Source organism: Jaculus jaculus, chromosome 10 (genome assembly GCF_020740685.1).
Source record: "Jaculus jaculus isolate mJacJac1 chromosome 10, mJacJac1.mat.Y.cur, whole genome shotgun sequence".
In the NCBI taxonomy this organism is placed as follows: domain Eukaryota; kingdom Metazoa; phylum Chordata; class Mammalia; order Rodentia; family Dipodidae; genus Jaculus; species Jaculus jaculus.
In genome coordinates, this window is record NC_059111.1 from 104,108,041 (window position 1) to 104,118,607 (window position 10,567).

Genomic DNA, 10,567 nt, shown 5'->3' on the forward strand with positions numbered 1-10,567 from the left:
ATATATTTGAGAGAGAGAGGGGGAGTCAGAGAAAGGAGAGAGAGAGAGAATGGGTGTGTTAGAATCTCCAGCCACTGCAAATGAACTCCAGATACATGCGCCATCTTGGGCATCTGGCTTACGTGGATCCTAGGGAATCGAACCTGGGTCCTTTGGCTTTGCAGGCAAACTCCTTAACCACTAAGCCAGCCCTCCAGCCCCTGCTTTTTACTTTTAAGCCTTTGTCATTGGTTTAAATCTTTATCAATGGTTTTGGATGCATTGGGTATCCTGGCATCTTCTCTGCCTGGGAACGTCCTTCCTGGAGCCTTTTGCTCTGCTCCAGCTTCAACTTGACCCCTCTCTCAGACCTCTTCCCTCCCTCCTCTGGGCTGAGATCTACCTCCATAACCATCTGGGATCATGTACTGCCTGCACCCTTAGTTTCCTTAGTCCTGGTGTACTCTGCAGTTGAGGAGGAACATCTTTTCTAGTAGCTCTCACGAGAGGATACAGAAACTAAACGTTATCTCCTCCCTCCTTCCCTCCCTCCTCCTTTCCTTCCTTCCTTCCTTCCTTCCTTCCTTCCTTCCTTCCTTCCTTCCTTCCTTCCTCTCTTTCTTCCTTCCTTCCTTTCTTTCTTTCCTTCTTTCTTTCTTTCTTTCTTTCTTTCTTTCTTTCTTTCTTTCTTTCTTTCTTTCTTTCTTTCTTTCTTTCTTTCTTTCTTTCTTATTAAGAACATAATTTGGCCGGGCGTGGTGGCGCACGCCTTTAATCCCAGCACTCGGGAGGCAGAGGTAGGAGGATCGCCATGAGTTCAAGGCCACCCTGAGACTACAGAGTGAATTCCAGGTCAGCCTGGACCAGAGTGAGACCCTACCTCGAAAAACCAAAAAAAAAAAAAAAGAACATAATTTGTATGGACACATCATGTGTTGGTCCCATCATTTCCCTCCTCCCTGCCCCAGTTCAGCTGGGGTCCCTCCTCAGTGGGGTTTCTCATACTCCCCATAGGGTTGTGGGTCATGTATTGTGAGAGCAGCAGTCGTTGTTCAGGGGGCAATGCCTCTGTATATGCCCTCTGAACCTATGACCTTTACAATCTTTCCGTCCCCTTTCTGCAAAATTCCTTGAGTTGTGGTGGGTGTGTTTTATGTCTACTTCAGTGTTAAGCTCTCAGGAGTTTCTGGATTTCTGCTTTGGTCTGTGTTGAGTTTGCTCAGTGTCTCTCTCCTTCACCCTGGCGCAGATTGTCAGGCTCCTCACAGAAGCAGCACTCTTGCTCATCTCGCTAATTCTTCTGTGGTTGCATCTGGGCCCTGGCTGTAGTAGGGGGTGGTTTATCTTCTTGGGTCTTGCTACCTTCTGAACAAGAAAAATAGATTCTCCATTGGAGAATAAAGTCAGCGTAGGCTAAACAGGATAAACGTGTTAATTTAGAGAGATTCTAATGGATGCAGCCCCTCTTTTGGCCAAAGACTAGTAGGAGCTTGTCATTGGAGACTCTAATCTTGGTCTCCATAGGATTGTGACCTGGTTCCCAGTTCCAGCTATGGGTTCCTTTCCACCAAGCAGATCTCTTAGCCAATCAGAGAGCCACTGGTTACCCACCACGACTGTGTGCCACCATTGCATAGGTGTGTGCTTCTTGTCAGGCTAGTTGCTTTTGAGAAACTGTGACCGACCCCTGCTTGTTCACAATGCTGTTGGCCACTTTCCCCCAGTATCTCTTGTAGTGCTTTCCAGTACTGAGTGGGCTAACTACCTTGGGAGTGGCTCTCTTGCAGATCCCAGCTGGGTCTCTCAGTGCTCTGTGCTGACGGCATGTCATGTATTCAGTGATAGGGTCTTACCTTTTTACCTCAAGTGCTTTGACAGAAGCCTGTCTTGTTTTTGGGAACCTCTTGGATCTCGTTGATCAACGGCTCAATGTGGGTAGGAACCAATTTCTGGTACCGGGAGTTACAGGCCAGAGCTGGATGTTTTAGGGTTAGGCTTCATCCCACCCTCTTCAGGGCCTTTCTTACTCAGTGAACCCCCATACTCCTGTTGAGGGTTATATCTTAGTCTACTATCCAGGAGAAAGGTTTCTTTGGTACCAGTACATTTTGGGTTTAGTTTTGTGTTTATTTCTCCCTAACATCCCATTCCCCCCGCCTCCCACAGATCATTCTATCCCTGCCCTTGAGTCACCTGTCAGGTATGCTGACAACTTAAGCTCTTCCAGGTTATGAACCACAGATGAGGGAGAACATGCAGCGTTTGTCTTTCTGGGTTTGTGTGAGTTCACTGAGTATGATCTGTTCCAAGTCTGTCCATCTCCCTACAAATTTCATTATATATATTTTTCTTACTGTTGAGTGGAATTCCATTGTGTGAATGTACCACATCTTCATTATCCATTCATCCAATGATGGGCACCTGGGTTGCTTCCAGTTCTTAAGTACTTTGAATTGAGCATCTATAAACATGGTTGAGCAAGTATCTCTGCAGTGGAGCATGGAGCCTTTAGGATAAAAATGCTCAGTAGAGGAATATCTGGGTCTGTTGGTGGCTCTATAAATAAACTTATTGTTGTTGTTTATTTGCTTTTAAAGTTAGAATACTAAGTAATGGATTTCACTTCATGCATGGCATTACACATTGTCCTGTTCAGCTCTCTTCCCCACTGTCTTTTCCATCCGTCCTTTCCTTCCTCTTGCTGATTCCCTCTCTCCTTTCCTTCCTCCCTTCAAAGTAGTTCTTCCTTCTACTTTCATATCATATGGATTCCATTACTTTTTAGAAAAAAAATTCTGTATTCTCTCATATGATTTCTTCCACCTCTCTCACAGTGCCCTGTTTTCATTACACACACACACACACACACACATACACCCCAAAAACCATGTGGAATTTGTGTTTCTGAGGCTGGCTTATTTTACTTAACATCTGACCTCTCATTCCATCTGTTTCTCTGCAATGCCTGAGTAAGATTCTTTTCATGGCTGAGTAAGATCACTGTAATTTTACTACATAGATAATAGAACTAGTATCCTCAGAGAACTATATAAATAAACTTTTCTTCTGAAATTTTGTCTGCAAGGTATGCAGCTGCTCTGAGACCTACAGTGGAGTCATGCCATAATGAGCTCTTGGTAAGTTGGAAGCATTTTTCGGCCAGACGTGTGTTTTATCTAATGACTCACTGAAGAACATGGCTTAGTGACCCTGGGCAGAGAAGGCTGTTGGTTGTTCCCTTTGTGGGTGGACTAGGAGCTTTTCAACATCAAACTGCCTGTTACTGGGAAAAGCTTAAAGGTCCAAACCCAGGCTGGAGAGATGGCTTAGCAGTTAAGGTGCTTGTCTGTGAAGCCTAACAACCCAGGTTCAATTCCCCAGTACCCGCTTAAGCCAGATGCAGAAGGTGGTGCATATTCCTGGGGTTCATTTGCAGTGGCTAGAGGCCCCAGTGCACCCATTCGCACTCTATCTGCCTCTATCTCTCTCAAATAAATAAAATATTAAAATTCCAAACCCAAAGTATGATTTCTCCTAAATTTGCATCACTCTTGCACAGTGTGATGTCAGAAAATGATGAAGTGAACCTTATAAACCAGGGGCCATCTGGCATGCAGGGGCAATTTACCCATGTGCTTCAGTGTCCAGCTAGAGAGCTCATCTGAGCTGTTTCCAGTAGGTACCTTGGTTTTAGCTGTACAAGATATACATAGAACTCAGAGATCCTTTTCTACCCTCTCTAGAGAACACTCCTCAGTGATTACTTAAGGTTAGGGGTAGGTGATTGCCTGGTTATGCAAAAAGGGGAGAGATTAGTTAGGAAACTGAATTCATTTCCTCCCTCCATTTCTTTTTCCTTTCTTTTGCAATGTTAGGGGTCAAACCCAGTTCTCTACCACTGATCTACAACTTAAGCTCTTGGGATTTTCATCCTAAACTGACCGTAATCATCCTTGTCCAGTGCCAGCTGGTACTCTGCATCAGGTATACATGTCAGGCGCATTCTTGAGTTTCCCTTGTTCTCATGTAGGATTTACTTTTTACTGGTTGGCTGTGTCCTCTAACATGGCCTCTCAGATGAGTCTTGTTTTCCATTCTATTTGTTCTAATGGATTGATGCTCTAAAATAATTTCAAATTTTCTATTGTAATTAACTTAGAAGAGTTCTGAGAAATAAATGAGAAAATATACGTGGATCCCACCTGTCCTTGTCTTTCTGGCTGGATTTTGATCAAGGATAGTACCTTCAGATCTGACTTTTAGGATGGAGTGACTATGCAATCTGAGCAAACAGCATATAAAGAGTCAACAGAATTTCTTCCCTACACTTGACCTCTGAGAACACTTGGAAAAATGTCCTGAATTCAGTGACTGGGAAGCTGTTGGACACTGTTTCTCCACTAGACATCATGCCTTAGTAATGTTTATGACATTAAAGAAGGAACACTGATTTATCCTTTAATCATCAGTGTTACTACTGTTAATTGTTCAAATGGCAGAAGGACTCTGAATGATAAGAATCAAAACAGGCTCAGAGTTTATTGCAGGCTAAACTTATAAGTTGCAAAAAAAAGTTACAGCCCCGTTTTTAATTTGAAAAGGAGGTATATATAGTCATCTGAATATTAACAGTACCATTGTCGACATAGCTTCATTTCATTTTACGTATTCTGTTAGGGATATTCAGTGGTTTTTGGTGTGTGTGTGTGTGTGTGTGTGTGTGTGTGTGTGTGTGCGCATGTGCCACGGTATCTGCTTTATGTGGCTTCTGGAGATCTGAATTCATCATTATGCTTGCATAGGAAGCACTTTTAACAACTGAACCATCTCCCCAGACCAGGGTTTTCAATCCTTTAAATATATTTTAATTAATTAATTAATTAATTGCTATTATTACTTTTTTCAGTTTTTTGAGGTAGGGTCTCACTCTGGTCCAGGCTGACCTGGAATTCACTATGTAGTCTCAGGGTGGCCTCGAACTCACAGCGATCCTCCTACCTCTGCCTCCCAAGTGCTGGGATTAAAGGTGTGCACCACCATGCCTGGCTAGTTTACTATTTTTTTAAAAAATTTTTTTTTGGTGTGTGTTTATTCTTATTTATTTACTTGAGAATGACAGACAGAGAAAGAGGCAGATAGATAGAGAGAGAATGGGTGTGCCAGGGCCTCCAGCCACTGCAAACGAACTCCAGATGCATGCACCACCTTGTGCATCTGGGTTATGTGGGTCTGGGGAATCGAGCCTCGAACCAGGGTCCTTAGTCTTCTGAGGCAAGTGCCTAACCACTAAGCAATCTCCCCTCCCCCCCAATTAACTATTTTTGAGACAGGATCTCACTGTTGTAGCCGAAGCTGGTGTTGCATCTGAAATCCTTCTGCCTCGGTCCTGGAGTGCTGGGATGGCCTGTTCTATCAAACTCAGCTATTTTGGTAAACGAGGATGTTGGAAATCCCCAAATTTCCACACAGAGAGCTAAAATTCTACTTTATACTGGATTTTTATTAGAACTGATGTTATGATCCTAAAGCATTTACCTAAATATATGAATGATCAGAGGTCTGTAGGGGCGGAAAAATAGAGTTTATTTTGCAGGGAAATAATTTCTAAATTCATGCATGGCTTAGCCACTTTTAATGCAGTCTAGCTATTCAAAGGTGGTGTGTTTCCTTCCTCTTCCACTTTTCCCTGGCACAGGCATCAGTTAGCTAATGAAACCTTGCAAGACTATGGAGGTGCTGATGCGCTCATGGCAGGTAACTCAAAGAAAGGTCCACGGACAAGGGACAGCAAGAGTCACAGACCCTGCAAGAAGAAATGTGCCTTCACGCCTCTCTTAGATAAGCCAATGTGTTCTTTATGTACTAAGGAGGGGGAGGGGAAGCATGGCAAAATGGAAAACTAATGAACAGTGACAGACAAGAACATTTAGTGCTGTAGAGAATCAAAAAGAAGAATGTACAAGAAGCTGTCTACAGAATCATCCGCCGGGGCCCGGGCTCTTCCTGTTACCTGTGTGGCATTAGCCTCATGTCACGCAGGTGCCATCCTGAAGTGACATTGTCTATTGTGCTACAGAAAAGAATCTGTCAGCTTCATGTGGAGGCGTGAGGCAGCTGCAGAAAGAGAACCATGACCCGAACTTCTATGAGAAGGCCGTGTGTGTGTGTGTGTGTGTGTGTGTGTGTGTGTGTGTGATGTCTGTAGGAATGTGTATGTGCCACCATGTGCAGGTGGAGGTCAGAGAACAGCCCCTCAGGGTCTTTTCCTCTCTTTCTTCCTTTTGGAGACAGGCTCTCTCTTTCACTGCTTGCAGCTGTGAAGGCCAGACTAGTTGGCTTGCAAGCTTTGGGGTTCTCCTGACTCTGGGACTCATTTATTGTAGGTGTGTTGGGATTACAGACACTTTGCATCTGGCCTTACATGGTTGCTGGGGATCTAAACTCAGGTTGGCAGGCTTGCAGAGCAATCTCCCCACCTGGGAAGCCCTAGTATTTTGATTGCTTTTTCGTATTTGCAGTACCGTCTTGAAAATCCCCGGAGAGACTGGCCTGCTTGTGGTACATGTTGGAAGTAGGCTATGAACAGATGGGGCAATCTATGAGACATACTGAATGAGACATGGAAATGGAGGAACAGGAGCCTGGGGATTCACCCTTCTTGTAGAAGGAACTTGAAATGAGAAAACTTTGTGCCGTGGAGTTAACCACAGAGAGGGCAAACTCCTGGCTAAGGGGAGACTGGTTCTGGCCGGAGGTGTGCTTTGGTGACGGTACAAGGAACATGAAGGTGCCTGTAAGCACACAGTGTACGCTTGGCGGCCACACAGGGTATGTGTGTGTCACGGCCTCAACTTGCCTGCTGATGACATCAGGAAGTTGGCTTCTCGCCCAGAGATTTTGAGGAGAGCCAAGATGTTGTGCAACACACGGAAGTGACTCCCTGCTGCTGATTCAGGGAGAATCCAGAAGGATCTGTGCAAAGAACTGAGTCTAGACCCTGAAGCTGTCTGCAGGGAAGGTCTGATAGGATTATCCACTTTGCGATAACCTTTTGAAAGTTGACTAAGAAAACAACACAGCTCGTCAGTCATATGCTGTATTCCAGCCAGCTGCGTCTCTTTCCCTGTGGCTTCCACCTTACACGCTGGTCATGGTTTTCATTTCTCCTTGATCTTTCTTTCATCTCCCACCCCCCAGGGTAAGGTCTCTGTACCTCAAGCTGACCTAGAGCTCACTCTTTAGTCCCAGGCTGGCCTTGAACTCACATGATCTCCTCCCTCTACCTCCTAGGTGCTGGGATTAAAGGCATGTCCCACCACGCCCAGTTCTCTTTGATCTTACACATATAGATCTCTCTCCTGTATCATCTCCAGTGGAACCATATATAGCCAGCCTCAAGACCATTTTCCATGAGCCTTCAAGGGGGAGGACCCCGAGTCCAGGTTTGGTGGAATCAGAAGACAGGATTCCTTTCCTTGCCTTTTACGAGCATCTCTACTTTAAGTTGCCCTGTCTCCCTCGCCCGCGGTACTCATTCTCTTCGTGTCTTTCCTCTTGCTCACGTGCACTGGCTCTCTCCCCTTCCCAGCAGACCTCAGCTGCATCCTTGTGCATGGCTGCTGAGCCTGGCTGGCTGGTCAGATCCAGTGTCGCCGTGTGTTTGGTGGGGAAGGCAGGATGCAACATGCATGGCATTAATCACTTTCAGAGCGACAGGGCTTCTGGCAGGCTGGCTGTCCATGTCTCGCGTGTTGCCAGAGGACGCGGCTCACTGCACAAGGCTGTCTCTCCTCTTGGTTCCTGCTCTGCCTTGAGCAGCTCTTGACATACCGTTAACTTTTGGCTTTCCAGCTCCTATGGTGATGAGGTTTCTGGGTCATTGTTTTTCCCCCTGCTTTCTATCACATCTAACCCACTCTCCCATTTCCTCAGAGCCACTGTGGGAACCGATGAATTGATTCAAATACACTAGAATGAAGGGATTAACAGCTACCAGATTTAATGGTGGTTGGTCAGGGAAGTTGACATGTTTAGCTACAGACTCAAGTATGGAGTTTGATGAAGACACTTTAGGCACAGGACAGGTCAGTAGTTAGAGACTTTTCTTGGCATTTCCAAGCATTGTGCATGTCAATGACTTCCTGCCTTACTCACTCAGGAGGTGAGTCTTAATGTGGTATTGAGAGGCTGCTGAATAAAATACTGACTCAGGATATGAAGGTTCAAGTATGGTCTGTATTTCATGGACATAGGGTCGGCAGCGTCTCTTGAGGAAATCTTCCAAAGTAAGAAGTACAGTCAAGAAATGAGGGCTGGAGCCGGGCGTGGTGGCACACGCCTTTAATCCCAGCACTCGGGAGGCAGAGGTAGGAGGATTGCCATGAGTTCAAGGCCACCCTGAGATGACAGAGTTAATTCCAAGTCAGCCTGGACCAGAGTGAGACCCTACCTCCAAAAAAAAAAAAAAAAAAAAAAAGAAATGAGAGCTGGAGAGATGGCTTAGCGGTTAAGCACTTGCCTGTGAAGCCTAAGGACCCTGGTTCAAGGCTCGACTCCCCAGGACCCATGTTAGCCAGATGCACAAGGGGGCGTACGTGTCTGGAGTTCGTTTGCAGTGGCTGGAGGCCCTGGCATGCCCATTCTGTCTCTCTATCTGCCTCTTTCTCTCTCTGTTGCTCTCAAATAAATAAATAAATAAAAATTAATTATAAAAAAGCAATGATGTGCAAAAGTGAGGCATTTCCAATCACCCCGAAAACCTCTCCTGTTAATATATTTTCCTGCACCTGGCTGTAGCCAAGTAGGCAAATGCAGGTTACACAAATAGAGACAGGTGTCATTGAGGCTGCAGTGATTTGCATGCCAAGGGACAAGTGATCGGGGGACTTTTGAATAAATCTGGGGAGAGTGTCTGAAATCCTGGTCTTGACAGTGGTTTGACTGGAGGCTGGTCTCTGTGGCTGTGTCCCACAGCTCTGGATCGAATCCTGTCTGAGCAGACCCTTCTTGGAGAAGATGCTCTCCACACCCACACTGATCTTCATGGCCGTCTTTAGCCTGTTGTCATTGGCTGCCATGTTGCAGAATGGCTTTGTGGTCGTGGTGCTGGGCAGAGAGTGGACCCAGAGCCGGGCACTGCCAGCAGTGGAGATGATTATGGTGTGTCTCACCTCATCCCGGTTCTGCCTTCATGGGATAGCCTTGCTGAACAACTTCCTGGCCGCCTTGGGTTTCTGTTACCAAGCGAACTTTGTGGGCATCCTCTGGGACTTCATGAACACGCTCCTGTTCTGGTTAACCGCCTGGCTCGCTACCTTCTATTGCGTGAAGACCTCCATCTTCTCCCACCCCGTGCTCTTGTGGCTCAAGGGGAGGATTTCTCAGTTAGTACCCAGACTCATCGTGGCCTCCCTCATAATGGGTGGCATTTCAGCCATCATATCGGCCGTCGGGAATATCATTGTCTTTCAGATGACCACCTCCCAGGGTTCCCATGGGAACTGTACCTTTGGTCACAGGACGGTGGCCTTCTATCAGTACTATAATCAGTCCCACATGATGCTCATGTGGCTCACTCCCTTTGTCCTGTTCCTGCTGTCCATAGTCTTCCTCATGTGCTCACTGTACCGGCACATGGGCCGGATGAGGAACCTCAGGCCTGGGCTTTGTGACCCCACCACCCAGGCTCACACCATGGCTCTGAAATCACTCGCCTCCTTCCTCATTTCCTATACATTTTTTGTTCTGTTCCTGATTGTTTCTGCCACAAAGCGCATCACCATGCACAGTCACTGGCATTGGGCCAGGGAAATCATTACCTACACAGGCATCTTCCTGCATTCTGTCATCTTGGTACTCAGTAGCCCCAAGTTGAGAAAGGCCCTGAAGGACTTGTGTACTGGGAGATTATGGGCTTTGAAGGCCTTGGACAAGGGTGTTTCTGTCCTCAAGTGATTGGTATTGGTAATCAATACTGTGATGAATCATTTGACGAATCCCATGTGGGCAAGGGTTCATAGATTTGGCTATCTTATGAGAGTCCATTTCCCTCTTTCTCATGTCTTGCAGCCTCCACTAAGGTATTTCCATCTTCCTGTGCTCTGACTGTCCACTTTACTTCTCTGCTAGTCCCTGGTACAAGTCTCAAATCAGCTTGACCTTAGCTGATGGCCTCAGTTCCTTGTAAGCATCTCTGATCCTCTGCGTAAGCAAGCCTAATGATAACTTTCAGGCCTCACTTCAGCCTTTCCTACCTGTTTGAAGACCTGAAGCCGTTGTCAGCTGTCTGTAGACAGACGGAAGCGGTTGTTTAGCGGCATAGGTTCTACGGCACGTATCCACCCTGTGCCCGCAGCTTCCTCCTCAGCCACCACTCTGCTCTGTCCAGTCTCTTTCCAGTACATTTCCTCATCATAGCTTTCACTTCCTTCTCCCTCCCTTCACTCCTTTCTCTGCCGATCTGTCATCCCCATCATCTGTGCCCTGCTCCAAGTACATTTTATTCAAGAGACTTTGGCAGACTGACCCCATGGAAGATTGATTTTTGTGCCACTACAAGGCCTGTTCATAGCTTCGTACTAATCTAAAA

At 46.2% G+C, this 10,567-nt stretch overlaps 1 protein-coding gene across 1 annotated transcript; it reads left to right on the plus strand.

Annotated features, from left to right (window-relative positions):
• The first annotated feature begins 8,994 nt into the window (after nt 1–8,994).
• Nucleotides 8,995–9,933, plus strand: LOC101607359 (taste receptor type 2 member 143-like). Its single transcript, XM_004661066.2, has one exon. The coding sequence runs from the start codon at nt 8,995–8,997 to the stop codon at nt 9,931–9,933; it is 939 nt and encodes a 312-aa protein (XP_004661123.2).
• The last annotated feature ends 634 nt before the right edge of the window (nt 9,934–10,567 follow it).